The sequence below is a fragment of the Hypanus sabinus genome, chromosome 23 (genome assembly GCF_030144855.1).
Source record: "Hypanus sabinus isolate sHypSab1 chromosome 23, sHypSab1.hap1, whole genome shotgun sequence".
Lineage (NCBI taxonomy): Eukaryota > Metazoa > Chordata > Chondrichthyes > Myliobatiformes > Dasyatidae > Hypanus > Hypanus sabinus.
In genome coordinates, this window is record NC_082728.1 from 61,502,976 (window position 1) to 61,519,856 (window position 16,881).

The following is a 16,881-nucleotide window of genomic DNA, read 5'->3' on the forward strand; positions in this document are numbered from 1 at the left end:
AAAGCCCAATGAAAGAATATCACCATGACCTCCACCCATCCAACAAAACCTTACTAAGTTTTTAACAACTAGGAAAGCAAACTAGTTCAGAGAATGACCACAAATCATGAGTAAACTGTATATGCTCTGTTTTCTCAAACATTTAATCCCTTTATCATAATCCTCTACCAGTATCTCAAGCAACAATTTAAATTGTTATGTCTAAATATCACCAACACGCAAAACCCTAATCCTAAACAACAAAAACCTGACAACTGCATCCTGGATTTCACCTGATTTGGCAAAAAGCAATTTGGCCAATTACAGAGGGAGAACAGGATCAGAGGCAGGTGATACCTATCACTACAGAACAGCAAGTTCAAGATACAACTTCCTCTCCACTGCAGAGCAACCGACACGTCCCGACTACCCTCCACATCAGCAACGGGCACGTCCCGACTACCCTCCACCTCAGCAACGGGCACGTCCCGACTACCCTCCACATCAGCAACGGGCACGTCCCGACTACCCTCCACATCAGAAACGGGCACGTCCCGACTACCCTCCACATCAGAAACGGGCACGTCCCGACTACCCTCCACATCAGCAACGGGCACGTCCCGACTACCCTCCACATCAGAAACGGGCACGTCCCGACTACCCTCCACATCAGAAACGGGCACGTCCCGACTACCCTCCACATCAGAAACGGGCACGTCCCGACTACCCTCCACCTCAGCAACGGGCACGTCCCGACTACCCTCCACCTCAGAAACGGGCACGTCCCGACTACCCTCCACATCAGAAACGGGCACGTCCCGACTACCCTCCACATTAGAAACGGGCACGTCCCGACTACCCTCCACCTCAGCAACGGGCACGTCCCGACTACCCTCCACCTCAGAAACGGGCACGTCCCGACTACCCTCCACATCAGAAACGGGCACGTCCCGACTACCCTCCACCTCAGCAACGGGCACGTCCCGACTACCCTCCACATCAGAAACGGGCACGTCCCGACTACCCTCCACATCAGAAACGGGCACGTCCCGACTACCCTCCACATCAGAAACGGGCACGTCCCGACTACCCTCCACCTCAGCAACGGGCACGTCCCGACTACCCTCCACATCAGAAACGGGCACGTCCCGACTACCCTCCACATCAGAAACGGTCACGTCCCGACTACCCTCCACCTCAGCAACGGGCACGTCCCGACTACCCTCCACCTCAGAAACGGGCACGTCCCGACTACCCTCCACATCAGCAACGGGCACGTCCCGACTACCCTCCACATCAGAAACGGGCACGTCCCGACTACCCTCCACATCAGAAACGGGCACGTCCCGACTACCCTCCACATCAGCAACGGGCACGTCCCGACTACCCTCCACCTCAGAAACGGGCACGTCCCGACTACCCTCCACATCAGCAACGGGCACGTCCCGACTACCCTCCACATCAGAAACGGGCACGTCCCGACTACCCTCCACCTCAGAAACGGGCACGTCCCGACTACCCTCCACATCAGAAACGGGCACGTCCCGACTACCCTCCACATCAGCAACGGGCACGTCCCGACTACCCTCCACCTCAGCAACGGGCACGTCCCGACTACCCTCCACATCAGCAACGGGCACGTCCCGACTACCCTCCACATCAGAAACGGGCACGTCCCGACTACCCCCCACATCAGAAACGGGCACGTCCCGACTACCCTCCACCTCAGAAACGGGCACGTCCCGACTACCCTCCACCTCAGCAACGGGCACGTCCCGACTACCCTCCACATCAGCAACGGGCACGTCCCGACTACCCTCCACATCAGAAACGGGCACGTCCCGACTACCCTCCACATCAGCAACGGGCACGTCCCGACTACCCTCCACATCAGAAACGGGCACGTCCCGACTACCCTCCACATCAGCAACGGGCACGTCCCGACTACCCTCCACATCAGAAACGGGCACGTCCCGACTACCCCCCACATCAGAAACGGGCACGTCCCGACTACCCTCCACCTCAGAAACGGGCACGTCCCGACTACCCTCCACCTCAGAAACGGGCACGTCCCGACTACCCTCCACATCAGAAACGGGCACGTCCCGACTACCCCCCACATCAGAAACGGGCACGTCCCGACTACCCCCCACCTCAGAAACGGGCACGTCCCGACTACCCCCCACCTCAGAAACGGGCACGTCCCGACTACCCTCCACATCAGCAACGGGCACGTCCCGACTACCCTCCACCTCAGCAACGGGCACGTCCCGAGAACCCCCCACATCAGAAACGGGCAAGTCCCGACTACCCTCCACATCAGAAACGGGCACGTCCCGACTACCCTCCACCTCAGAAACGGGCACGTCCCGACTACCCTCCACATCAGAAACGGGCAGATCCCGACTACCCTCCACATCAGCAACGGGCACGTCCCGACTACCCTCCACATCAGAAACGGGCACGTCCCGACTACCCTCCACATCAGAAACGGGCACGTCCCGACTACCCTCCACATCAGAAACGGGCACGTCCCGACTACCCTCCACATCAGAAACGGGCACGTCCCGACTACCCTCCACATCAGAAACGGGCACGTCCCGACTACCCTCCACCTCAGAAACGGGCACGTCCCGACTACCCTCCACCTCAGAAACGGGCACGTCCCGACTACCCTCCACCTCAGCAACGGGCACGTCCCGACTACCCTCCACCTCAGCAACGGGCACGTCCCGACTACCCTCCACATCAGCAACGGGCACGTCCCGACTACCCTCCACATCAGAAACGGGCACGTCCCGAGTACCCTCCACATCAGCAACGGGCACGTCCCGACTACCCTCCACATCAGCAACGGGCACGTCCCGACTACCCTCCACATCAGAAACGGGCACGTCCCGACTACCCTCCACATCAACAACGGGCAGGTCCCGACTACCCTCCACATCAGCAACGGGCACGTCCCGAGAACCCTCCACATCAGAAACGGGCACGTCCCGACTACCCTCCACCTCAGAAACGGGCACGTCCCGACTACCCTCCACCTCAGCAACGGGCACGTCCCGACTACCCTCCACATCAGCAACGGGCACGTCCCGACTACCCTCCACATCAGAAACGGGCACGTCCCGACTACCCTCCACATCAGCAACGGGCACGTCCCGACTACCCTCCACATCAGAAACGGGCACGTCCCGACTACCCTCCACATCAGCAACGGGCACGTCCCGACTACCCTCCACATCAGAAACGGGCACGTCCCGACTACCCCCCACATCAGAAACGGGCACGTCCCGACTACCCTCCACCTCAGAAACGGGCACGTCCCGACTACCCTCCACCTCAGAAACGGGCACGTCCCGACTACCCTCCACATCAGAAACGGGCACGTCCCGACTACCCCCCACATCAGAAACGGGCACGTCCCGACTACCCCCCACCTCAGAAACGGGCACGTCCCGACTACCCCCCACCTCAGAAACGGGCACGTCCCGACTACCCTCCACATCAGCAACGGGCACGTCCCGACTACCCTCCACCTCAGCAACGGGCACGTCCCGAGAACCCCCCACATCAGAAACGGGCAAGTCCCGACTACCCTCCACATCAGAAACGGGCACGTCCCGACTACCCTCCACCTCAGAAACGGGCACGTCCCGACTACCCTCCACATCAGAAACGGGCAGATCCCGACTACCCTCCACATCAGCAACGGGCACGTCCCGACTACCCTCCACATCAGAAACGGGCACGTCCCGACTACCCTCCACATCAGAAACGGGCACGTCCCGACTACCCTCCACATCAGAAACGGGCACGTCCCGACTACCCTCCACATCAGAAACGGGCACGTCCCGACTACCCTCCACATCAGAAACGGGCACGTCCCGACTACCCTCCACCTCAGAAACGGGCACGTCCCGACTACCCTCCACCTCAGAAACGGGCACGTCCCGACTACCCTCCACCTCAGCAACGGGCACGTCCCGACTACCCTCCACCTCAGCAACGGGCACGTCCCGACTACCCTCCACATCAGCAACGGGCACGTCCCGACTACCCTCCACATCAGAAACGGGCACGTCCCGAGTACCCTCCACATCAGCAACGGGCACGTCCCGACTACCCTCCACATCAGCAACGGGCACGTCCCGACTACCCTCCACATCAGAAACGGGCACGTCCCGACTACCCTCCACATCAACAACGGGCAGGTCCCGACTACCCTCCACATCAGCAACGGGCACGTCCCGAGAACCCTCCACATCAGAAACGGGCACGTCCCGACTACCCTCCACATCAGCAACGGGCACGTCCCGACTACCCTCCACATCAGCAACGGGCACGTCCCGACTACCCTCCACATCAGAAACGGGCACGTCCCGACTACCCCCCACATCAGAAACGGGCACGTCCCGACTACCCCCCACCTCAGAAACGGGCACGTCCCGACTACCCCCCACCTCAGAAACGGGCACGTCCCGACTACCCTCCACATCAGCAACGGGCACGTCCCGACTACCCTCCACCTCAGCAACGGGCACGTCCCGAGAACCCCCCACATCAGAAACGGGCAAGTCCCGACTACCCTCCACATCAGAAACGGGCACGTCCCGACTACCCTCCACCTCAGAAACGGGCACGTCCCGACTACCCTCCACATCAGAAACGGGCAGATCCCGACTACCCTCCACATCAGCAACGGGCACGTCCCGACTACCCTCCACATCAGAAACGGGCACGTCCCGACTACCCTCCACATCAGAAACGGGCACGTCCCGACTACCCTCCACATCAGAAACGGGCACGTCCCGACTACCCTCCACATCAGAAACGGGCACGTCCCGACTACCCTCCACATCAGAAACGGGCACGTCCCGACTACCCTCCACCTCAGAAACGGGCACGTCCCGACTACCCTCCACCTCAGAAACGGGCACGTCCCGACTACCCTCCACCTCAGCAACGGGCACGTCCCGACTACCCTCCACCTCAGCAACGGGCACGTCCCGACTACCCTCCACATCAGCAACGGGCACGTCCCGACTACCCTCCACATCAGAAACGGGCACGTCCCGAGTACCCTCCACATCAGCAACGGGCACGTCCCGACTACCCTCCACATCAGCAACGGGCACGTCCCGACTACCCTCCACATCAGAAACGGGCACGTCCCTACTACCCCCCACCTCAGCAACGGGCACGTCCCGACTACCCTCCACATCAGAAACGGGCACGTCCCGACTACCCTCCACATCAACAACGGGCAGGTCCCGACTACCCTCCACATCAGCAACGGGCACGTCCCGAGAACCCTCCACATCAGAAACGGGCACGTCCCGACTACCCTCCACATCAGCAACGGGCACGTCCCGACTACCCTCCACATCAGCAACGGGCACGTCCCGACTACCCTCCACATCAGAAACGGGCACGTCCCGACTACCCTCCACATCAGAAACGGGCACGTCCCGACTACCCTCCACCTCAGCAACGGGCACGTCCCGACTACCCTCCACCTCAGAAACGGGCACGTCCCGACTACCCTCCACATCAGCAATGGGCACGTCCCGACTACCCTCCACCTCAGAAACGGGCACGTCCCGACTACCCTCCACATCAGCAATGGGCACGTCCCGACTACCCTCCACATCAGCAACGGGCACGTCCCGACTACCCTCCACATCAGAAACGGGCACGTCCCGACTACCCTCCACATCAGAAACGGGCACGTCCCGACTACCCTCCACATCAGCAACGGGCACGTCCCGACTACCCCCCACCTCAGAAACGGGCACGTCCCGACTACCCTCCACCTCAGAAACGGGCACGTCCCGACTACCCTCCACCTCAGAAACGGGCACGTCCCGACTACCCTCCACCTCAGAAACGGGCACGTCCCGACTACCCTCCACCTCAGCAACGGGCACGTCCCGACTACCCTCCACCTCAGCAACGGGCACGTCCCGACTACCCTCCACCTCAGCAACGGGCACGTCCCGACTACCCTCCACATTAGAAACGGGCACGTCCCGACTACCCCCCACCTCAGAAACGGGCACGTCCCGACTACCCTCCACCTCAGAAACGGGCACGTCCCGACTACCCTCCACCTCAGAAACGGGCACGTCCCGACTACCCTCCACCTCAGCAACGGGCACGTCCCGACTACCCTCCACCTCAGAAACGGGCACGTCCCGACTACCCTCCACCTCAGCAACGGGCACGTCCCGACTACCCTCCACCTCAGCAACGGGCACGTCCCGACTACCCTCCACATCAGAAACGGGCACGTCCCGACTACCCCCCACCTCAGAAACGGGCACGTCCCGACTACCCTCCACATCAGAAACGGGCACGTCCCGACTACCCTCCACATCAGAAACGGGCACGTCCCGACTACCCTCCACATCAGAAACGGGCACGTCCCGACTACCCTCCACATCAGCAACGGGCACGTCCCGACTACCCTCCACATCAGAAACGGGCACGTCCCGACTACCCCCCACATCAGAAACGGGCACGTCCCGACTACCCTCCACATCAGCAACGGGCACGTCCCGACTACCCTCCACATCAGCAACGGGCACGTCCCGACTACCCTCCACCTCAGAAACGGGCACGTCCCGACTACCCTCCACATCAGCAACGGGCACGTCCCGACTACCCTCCACATCAGAAACGGGCACGTCCCGACTACCCCCCACATCAGAAACGGGCACGTCCCGACTACCCTCCACATCAGCAACGGGCACGTCCCGACTACCCTCCACATCAGCAACGGGCACGTCCCGACTACCCTCCACATCAGCAACGGGCACGTCCCGACTACCCACCACCTCAGAAACGGGCACGTCCCGACTACCCTCCACATCAGCAACGGGCACGTCCCGACTACACTCCACCTCAGCAACGGGCACGTCCCGACTACCCTCCACATCAGAAACGGGCACGTCCCGACTACCCCCCACCTCAGAAACGGGCACGTCCCGACTACCCTCCACCTCAGAAACGGGCACGTCCCGACTACCCTCCACATCAACAACGGGCACGTCCCGACTACCCTCCACATCAGCAACGGGCACGTCCCGACTACCCTCCACATCAGAAACGGGCACGTCCCGACTACCCTCCACATCAGCAACGGGCACGTCCCGACTACCCTCCACATCAGAAACTGGCACGTCCCGACTACCCTCCACCTCAGAAACGGGCACGTCCCGACTACCCTCCACATCAGCAACGGGCACGTCCCGACTACCCTCCACATCAGCAACGGGCACGTCCCGACTACCCCCCACATCAGAAACGGGCACGTCCCGACTACCCTCCACATCAGCAACGGGCACGTCCCGACTACCCTCCACATCAGCAACGGGCACGTCCCGACTACCCTCCACATCAGCAACGGGCACGTCCCGACTACCCTCCACATCAGCAACGGGCACGTCCCGACTACACTCCACCTCAGCAACGGGCACGTCCCGACTACCCTCCACATCAGAAACGGGCACGTCCCGACTACCCCCCACCTCAGAAACGGGCACGTCCCGACTACCCTCCACATCAGAAACGGGCACGTCCCGACTACCCTCCACATCAGAAACGGGCACGTCCCGACTACCCTCCACATCAGAAACGGGCACGTCCCGACTACCCTCCACATCAGCAACGGGCACGTCCCGACTACCCTCCACATCAGAAACGGGCACGTCCCGACTACCCTCCACATCAGCAACGGGCACGTCCCGACTACCCTCCACATCAGCAACGGGCACGTCCCGACTACCCTCCACATCAGCAACGGGCACGTCCCGACTACCCTCCACATCAGCAACGGGCACGTCCCGACTACCCTCCACATCAGAAACGGGCACGTCCCGACTACCCTCCACATCAGAAACGGGCACGTCCCGACTACCCCCCACCTCAGAAACGGGCACGTCCCGACTACCCTCCACATCAGAAACGGGCACGTCCCGACTACCCTCCACATCAGAAACGGGCACGTCCCGACTACCCTCCACATCAGCAACGGGCACGTCCCGACTACCCTCCACATCAGCAACGGGCACGTCCCGACTACCCTCCACATCAGAAACGGGCACGTCCCGACTACCCCCCACATCAGCAACGGGCACGTCCCGACTACCCCCCACATCAGCAACGGGCACGTCCCGACTACCCTCCCCCTCAGAAACGGTCTCGTCCCGACTACCCTCCACATCACCAACGGGCCCGTCCCGACTACCCTCCACCTCAGAAACGGGCACGTCCCGACTACCCTCCACCTCAGAAACGGGCACGTCCCGACTACCCTCCACCTCAGAAACGGGCACGTCCCGACTACCCTCCACCTCAGAAACGGGCACGTCCCGACTACCCCCCACCTCAGAAACGGGCACGTCCCGACTACCCCCCACATCAGAAACGGGCACGTCCCGACTACCCTCCACCTCAGCAACGGGCACGTCCCGACTACCCTCCACATCAGCAACGGGCACGTCCCGACTACCCTCCACATCAGCAACGGGCACGTCCCGACTACCCTCCACATCAGCAACGGGCACGTCCCGACTACCCTCCACATCAGCAACGGGCACGTCCCGACTACCCTCCACATCAGCAACGGGCACGTCCCGACTACCCTCCACATCAGCAACGGGCACGTCCCGACTACCCTCCACCTCAGCAACGGGCACGTCCCGACTACCCTCCACATCAGCAACGGGCACGTCCCGACTACCCTCCACATCAGCAACGGGCACGTCCCGACTACCCTCCACATCAGAAACGGGCACGTCCCGACTACCCTCCACATCAGAAACGGGCACGTCCCGACTACCCTCCACATCAGCAACGGGCACGTCCCGACTACCCTCCACATCAGAAACGGGCACGTCCCGACTACCCTCCACATCAGAAACGGGCACGTCCCGACTACCCTCCACATCAGCATCGGGCACGTCCCGACTACCCTCCACCTCAGAAACGGGCACGTCCCGACTACCCCCCACATCAGAAACGGGCACGTCCCGACTACCCCCCACCTCAGAAACGGGCACGTCCCGACTACCCTCCACATCAGAAACGGGCACGTCCCGACTACCCTCCACATCAGCAACGGGCACGTCCCGACTACCCTCCACATCAGCAACGGGCACATCCCGACTACCCTCCCCCTCAGAAACGGGCACGTCCCGACTACCCTCCCCCTCAGAAACGGGCACGTCCCGACTACCCTCCACATCAGAAACGGGCACGTCCCGACTACCCTCCACATCAGAAACGGGCACGTCCCGACTACCCTCCACATCAGAAACGGGCACGTCCCGACTACCCCCCACATCAGAAACGGGCACGTCCCGACTACCCTCCACATCAGCAACGGGCACGTCCCGACTACCCTCCACATCAGCAACGGGCACGTCCCGACTACCCTCCACATCAGCAACGGGCACGTCCCGACTACCCACCACCTCAGAAACGGGCACGTCCCGACTACCCTCCACATCAGCAACGGGCACGTCCCGACTACACTCCACCTCAGCAACGGGCACGTCCCGACTACCCTCCACATCAGAAACGGGCACGTCCCGACTACCCCCCACCTCAGAAACGGGCACGTCCCGACTACCCTCCACCTCAGAAACGGGCACGTCCCGACTACCCTCCACATCAACAACGGGCACGTCCCGACTACCCTCCACATCAGCAACGGGCACGTCCCGACTACCCTCCACATCAGAAACGGGCACGTCCCGACTACCCTCCACATCAGAAACGGGCACGTCCCGACTACCCTCCACATCAGCAACGGGCACGTCCCGACTACCCCCCACCTCAGAAACGGGCACGTCCCGACTACCCTCCACCTCAGAAACGGGCACGTCCCGACTACCCTCCACCTCAGAAACGGGCACGTCCCGACTACCCTCCACCTCAGAAACGGGCACGTCCCGACTACCCTCCACCTCAGAAACGGGCACGTCCCGACTACCCTCCACCTCAGCAACGGGCACGTCCCGACTACCCTCCACCTCAGCAACGGGCACGTCCCGACTACCCTCCACATCAGAAACGGGCACGTCCCGACTACCCCCCACCTCAGAAACGGGCACGTCCCGACTACCCTCCACATCAGAAACGGGCACGTCCCGACTACCCTCCACCTCAGAAACGGGCACGTCCCGACTACCCTCCACATCAGCAACGGGCACGTCCCGACTACCCTCCACCTCAGAAACGGGCACGTCCCGACTACCCTCCACCTCAGAAACGGGCACGTCCCGACTACCCTCCACATCAGCAACAGGCACGTCCCGACTACCCTCCACATCAGAAACGGGCACGTCCCGACTACCCCCCACCTCAGAAACGGGCACGTCCCGACTACCCTCCACATCAGAAACGGGCACGTCCCGACTACCCTCCACATCAGCAACGGGCACGTCCCGACTACCCTCCACCTCAGAAACGGGCACGTCCCGACTACCCTCCACATCAGCAACGGGCACGTCCCGACTACCCTCCACATCAGAAACGGGCACGTCCCGACTACCCTCCACATCAGCAACGGGCACGTCCCGACTACCCTCCACATCAGCAACGGGCACGTCCCGACTACCCTCCACATCAGCAACGGGCACGTCCCGACTACACTCCACCTCAGCAACGGGCACGTCCCGACTACCCTCCACATCAGAAACGGGCACGTCCCGACTACCCCCCACCTCAGAAACGGGCACGTCCCGACTACCCTCCACATCAGAAACGGGCACGTCCCGACTACCCTCCACATCAGAAACGGGCACGTCCCGACTACCCTCCACATCAGAAACGGGCACGTCCCGACTACCCTCCACATCAGCAACGGGCACGTCCCGACTACCCTCCACATCAGAAACGGGCACGTCCCGACTACCCTCCACATCAGCAACGGGCACGTCCCGACTACCCTCCACATCAGCAACGGGCACGTCCCGACTACCCTCCACATCAGCAACGGGCACGTCCCGACTACCCTCCACATCAGCAACGGGCACGTCCCGACTACCCCCCACATCAGAAACGGGCACGTCCCGACTACCCCCCACCTCAGAAACGGGCACGTCCCGACTACCCTCCACATCAGAAACGGGCACGTCCCGACTACCCTCCACATCAGCAACGGGCACGTCCCGACTACCCCCCACCTCAGAAACGGGCACGTCCCGACTACCCTCCACATCAGAAACGGGCACGTCCCGACTACCCTCCACATCAGAAACGGGCACGTCCCGACTACCCTCCACATCAGCAACGGGCACGTCCCGACTACCCTCCACATCAGAAACGGGCACGTCCCGACTACCCTCCACATCAGCAACGGGCACGTCCCGACTACCCTCCACATCAGAAACGGGCACGTCCCGACTACCCCCCACATCAGAAACGGGCACGTCCCGACTACCCTCCACATCAGCAACGGGCACGTCCCGACTACCCTCCACATCAGCAACGGGCACGTCCCGACTACCCTCCACATCAGAAACGGGCACGTCCCGACTACCCTCCACCTCAGAAACGGGCACGTCCCGACTACCCTCCACATCAGCAACGGGCACGTCCCGACTACCCTCCACATCAGCAACGGGCACGTCCCGACTACCCCCCACATCAGAAACGGGCACGTCCCGACTACCCTCCACATCAGCAACGGGCACGTCCCGACTACCCTCCACATCAGCAACGGGCACGTCCCGACTACCCTCCACATCAGCAACGGGCACGTCCCGACTACCCTCCACATCAGCAACGGGCACGTCCCGACTACACTCCACCTCAGCAACGGGCACGTCCCGACTACCCTCCACATCAGAAACGGGCACGTCCCGACTACCCCCCACCTCAGAAACGGGCACGTCCCGACTACCCTCCACATCAGAAACGGGCACGTCCCGACTACCCTCCACATCAGAAACGGGCACGTCCCGACTACCCTCCACATCAGAAACGGGCACGTCCCGACTACCCTCCACATCAGCAACGGGCACGTCCCGACTACCCTCCACATCAGAAACGGGCACGTCCCGACTACCCTCCACATCAGCAACGGGCACGTCCCGACTACCCTCCACATCAGCAACGGGCACGTCCCGACTACCCTCCACATCAGCAACGGGCACGTCCCGACTACCCTCCACATCAGCAACGGGCACGTCCCGACTACCCTCCACATCAGAAACGGGCACGTCCCGACTACCCTCCACATCAGAAACGGGCACGTCCCGACTACCCCCCACCTCAGAAACGGGCACGTCCCGACTACCCTCCACATCAGAAACGGGCACGTCCCGACTACCCTCCACATCAGAAACGGGCACGTCCCGACTACCCTCCACATCAGCAACGGGCACGTCCCGACTACCCTCCACATCAGCAACGGGCACGTCCCGACTACCCTCCACATCAGAAACGGGCACGTCCCGACTACCCCCCACATCAGCAACGGGCACGTCCCGACTACCCCCCACATCAGCAACGGGCACGTCCCGACTACCCTCCCCCTCAGAAACGGTCTCGTCCCGACTACCCTCCACATCACCAACGGGCCCGTCCCGACTACCCTCCACCTCAGAAACGGGCACGTCCCGACTACCCTCCACCTCAGAAACGGGCACGTCCCGACTACCCTCCACCTCAGAAACGGGCACGTCCCGACTACCCTCCACCTCAGAAACGGGCACGTCCCGACTACCCCCCACCTCAGAAACGGGCACGTCCCGACTACCCCCCACATCAGAAACGGGCACGTCCCGACTACCCTCCACCTCAGCAACGGGCACGTCCCGACTACCCTCCACATCAGCAACGGGCACGTCCCGACTACCCTCCACATCAGCAACGGGCACGTCCCGACTACCCTCCACATCAGCAACGGGCACGTCCCGACTACCCTCCACATCAGCAACGGGCACGTCCCGACTACCCTCCACATCAGCAACGGGCACGTCCCGACTACCCTCCACATCAGAAACGGGCACGTCCCGACTACCCTCCACATCAGAAACGGGCACGTCCCGACTACCCTCCACATCAGCAACGGGCACGTCCCGACTACCCTCCACATCAGAAACGGGCACGTCCCGACTACCCTCCACATCAGAAACGGGCACGTCCCGACTACCCTCCACATCAGCATCGGGCACGTCCCGACTACCCTCCACCTCAGAAACGGGCACGTCCCGACTACCCCCCACATCAGAAACGGGCACGTCCCGACTACCCCCCACCTCAGAAACGGGCACGTCCCGACTACCCTCCACATCAGAAACGGGCACGTCCCGACTACCCTCCACATCAGCAACGGGCACGTCCCGACTACCCTCCACATCAGCAACGGGCACATCCCGACTACCCTCCCCCTCAGAAACGGGCACGTCCCGACTACCCTCCCCCTCAGAAACGGGCACGTCCCGACTACCCTCCACATCAGAAACGGGCACGTCCCGACTACCCTCCACATCAGAAACGGGCACGTCCCGACTACCGTCCACATCAGAAACGGGCACGTCCCGACTACCCCCCACCTCAGAAACGGGCACGTCCCGACTACCCTCCACAACAGCAACGGGCACGTCCCGACTTCCCTCCACATCAGCAACGGGCACGTCCCGACTACCCTCCACATCAGCAACGGGCACGTCCCGACTACCCTCCACATCAGCAACGGGCACGTCCCGACTACCCTCCACATCAGCAACGGGCACGTCCCGACTACCCTCCACATCAGAAACGGGCACGTCCCGACTACCCTCCACATCAGAAACGGGCACGTCCCGACTACCCTCCACATCAGAAACGGGCACGTCCCGACTACCCTCCACATCAGAAACGGGCACGTCCCGACTACCCTCCACCTCAGCAACGGGCACGTCCCGACTACCCTCCACCTCAGAAACGGGCACGTCCCGACCACCCTCCACATCAGCAACGGGCACGTCCCGACCACCCTCCACATCAGAAACGGGCACGTCCCGACCACCCTCCACATCAGAAACGGGCACGTCCCGACTACCCTCCACATCAGAAACGGGCACGTCCCGACTACCCTCCACATCAGCAACGGGCACGTCCCGACTACCCTCCACATCAGCAACGGGCACGTCCCGACTACCCTCCACATCAGCAACGGGCACGTCCCGACTACCCTCCACCTCAGCAACGGGCACGTCCCGACTACCCCCCACATCAGAAACGGGCACGTCCCGACTACCCCCCACATCAGAAACGGGCACGTCCCGACTACCCCCCACATCAGAAACGGGCACGTCCCGACTACCCTCCACCTCAGCAACGGGCACGTCCCGACTACCCTCCACATCAGAAACGGGCACGTCCCGACTACCCTCCACCTCAGCAACGGGCACGTCCCGACTACCCTCCACATCAGCAACGGGCACGTCCCGACTACCCTCCACATCAGCAACGGGCACGTCCCGACTACCCCCCACATCAGAAACGGGCACGTCCCGACTACCCCCCACCTCAGCAACGGGCACGTCCCGACTACCCTCCACATCAGAAACGGGCACGTCCCGAGTACCCTCCACATCACAAACGGGCACGTCCCGACTACCCTCCACATCAGAAACGGGCACGTCCCGACTACCCTCTACATCAACAACGGGCACGTCCTGACTACCCTCCACCTCAGAAACGGGCACGTCCCGACTACCCTCCACCTCAGCAACGGGCACGTCCCGAGAACCCTCCACATCACAGCAACAGGACACAAAACCACCCCTGCCCCTCCATCAAACGACAATGGTCATTAGAACCACAGAGTGATGGCGTCTGGTTCAACCAGACTTAAGCAATCAAACAGACCTCTCATCCACGCACAGAATCTCCACCCTTCAGCAGGTATTTGGTACGTTAGAAAAGACTCTCACAGATTTCTACGGATGTACCACTGGGAGCCTTCAAACTGGTTGCATCACCTTCTGGTACGGACGGGCCACTGCTGACGGCTGGAAAAAAGCTGCAGCAAGTTGCAAGTTCAGCCAGCCCCATCAGGGACACCAGCTTCCCTAGTATTGAGGACACCTTCAAAAGGCGTTGCCACCAAAAGGTGCAATCTATCATCAGTGACCCTCACCACCCAGGACATGCCCTCTTCTCAATGCTACTACCATGAAGGAGGAACTACAGGAGCCTGAAGAGAGACACTCTGCCATCAGATTTCTGAATGGACAATGAACCCATCCACACTGCGTCACTATTTTTTGCTCAGTCTTTACACACTACTTTTTAAATTCTTTTTATATGTTTCTTATTGTAATTTAGTTGTTTTCAATTTATGCATTACATTGTACTGCAGCTGCAAAACAACAAATGTCATGACATAAGCCGGTGTTATTAAATCCGATTTGGATTCAGCTGAAAAAAATAAGCTGTCTGCAGTGATTTCCACACTCGCTATGGATACTCCCCTGTCGGAAAGTGATATTATTCCAAATGCAGGAAAGGAGCACTGAACTGCTGTGGTGTGAAATAAATTAACTGGATTATTAAACATCTATCTAAATAACTGAACCAATGGTCAAAATGACAAGATTAAAATCAAGTTGAAATTAAGGCAACCAAAAAACTTGCATTTCAAAGGTCTAAAACAATGATAAAGACAAATAAATGCAGCCAGAAAGATGATAGACCCAGGAGATTGGGGGGGGAGGGGGGGTATGCAGTCAAGGTGAATGAGTGGGTAACAGCATGGAGAATACTACCAGGGTACCAAAGTCTAGAAAACGTAAGATTGGTCATTCTGACAGGATGAATGCGAAAACATTGCTTAAATGGAGAAATCAGCAGATCTTCTATACTGGCTCACAAGATGAAGAAAGTAAACTTGCTGTTACTCATTGAAACCCAGAAGAAAAAGGGATGATCTCACTGAAACATTTAAGGTTCTGAGAGGGATATGAGAGGCTAAATGCTGACGGCCAGCTCCTCATTTGTGATGCTGTCCCAAGTCTACAATTGATGGACCATGGCAACACAAGGATTCAGCAGTTCTTGACAAAGAAAAAAATATTAATTTCAGCGTTATAAACTTAAGAATTCTCTACCACAGGGAATGTGCTCCCCAAAAGGGCACTCTGCACTTATTCAAGTGGGGTAACTCATTGTGGAATTTTCTCCATTCTTCAAAGAACAGGCCCAGATCTGAAATGAATTGCCAACTGAACTACTGGCTTGCTGCTGTTTGGTCTGACAGCTACACTGTCAAACAAACTGAAGGTGACACTGACCCCAAGCATATATTTTACTGCAGTTGGAAGAAAATTGAATAATTTTTTTGTTCCACTTGAAGTGTGGCAGAGATAAGAAGCAGACTGGAACTCTAAACAAAGAGGATGATGTTAAATAAATTCCAAATAGGATTGAATCAGCAGAGTGAAGTAATATGAAGAAAGCAGCTACAAACCAAGATACAAAAGAAGGAATAATATACATATTGAACATGAATACAGTTTATTTGGTTGTCTTAATCTTCCTCATCATTTTGACTGTTGATTTCAGTTACATTTATTTAGCAATGAAGTTAGATAAATGAACTTGTTCACTAGTCCAGTCCTTTTGTTTCCCCCATTAATTTCTTTTGCTTGCACACTAAAGGATGTATTTATTTAGAGATGCCGCGTGGAACAGGTCCTTCCTAATCACAGGACAATTTACAATCACCAACTAACCAGTACGACTTTGGACTGTGAAAGGAAATCACAGTGCCCAGGGGTAATCCACACAGTCACAGGAAGAACGTACAAACTCCTTACAGACAGTGATGGAATTGAATTCCGAAGCCCCAAATTGTTTTGCCACTACTATGTTACCAAGACGTCTATCTTTAACAGTTTT

At 59.6% G+C, this 16,881-nt stretch overlaps 2 protein-coding genes across 3 annotated transcripts in view; both read right to left on the reverse strand.

The window, feature by feature from the left end:
* Positions 1 to 16,881, reverse strand: part of nup85 (nucleoporin 85) — a 72,888-nt gene that overhangs the window by 8,445 nt on the left and 47,562 nt on the right. The window lies entirely within an intron of this gene.
* On the reverse strand, positions 62 to 15,885 carry LOC132380336 (uncharacterized). The gene is made up of 4 exons (XM_059949084.1): positions 15,854 to 15,885; positions 14,376 to 14,766; positions 13,607 to 13,913; positions 62 to 81 (listed from the first exon to the last, which is right to left on the reverse strand). The coding sequence occupies exons 1-4, from the start codon at positions 15,883 to 15,885 to the stop codon at positions 62 to 64; spliced, it is 750 nt and encodes a 249-aa protein (XP_059805067.1).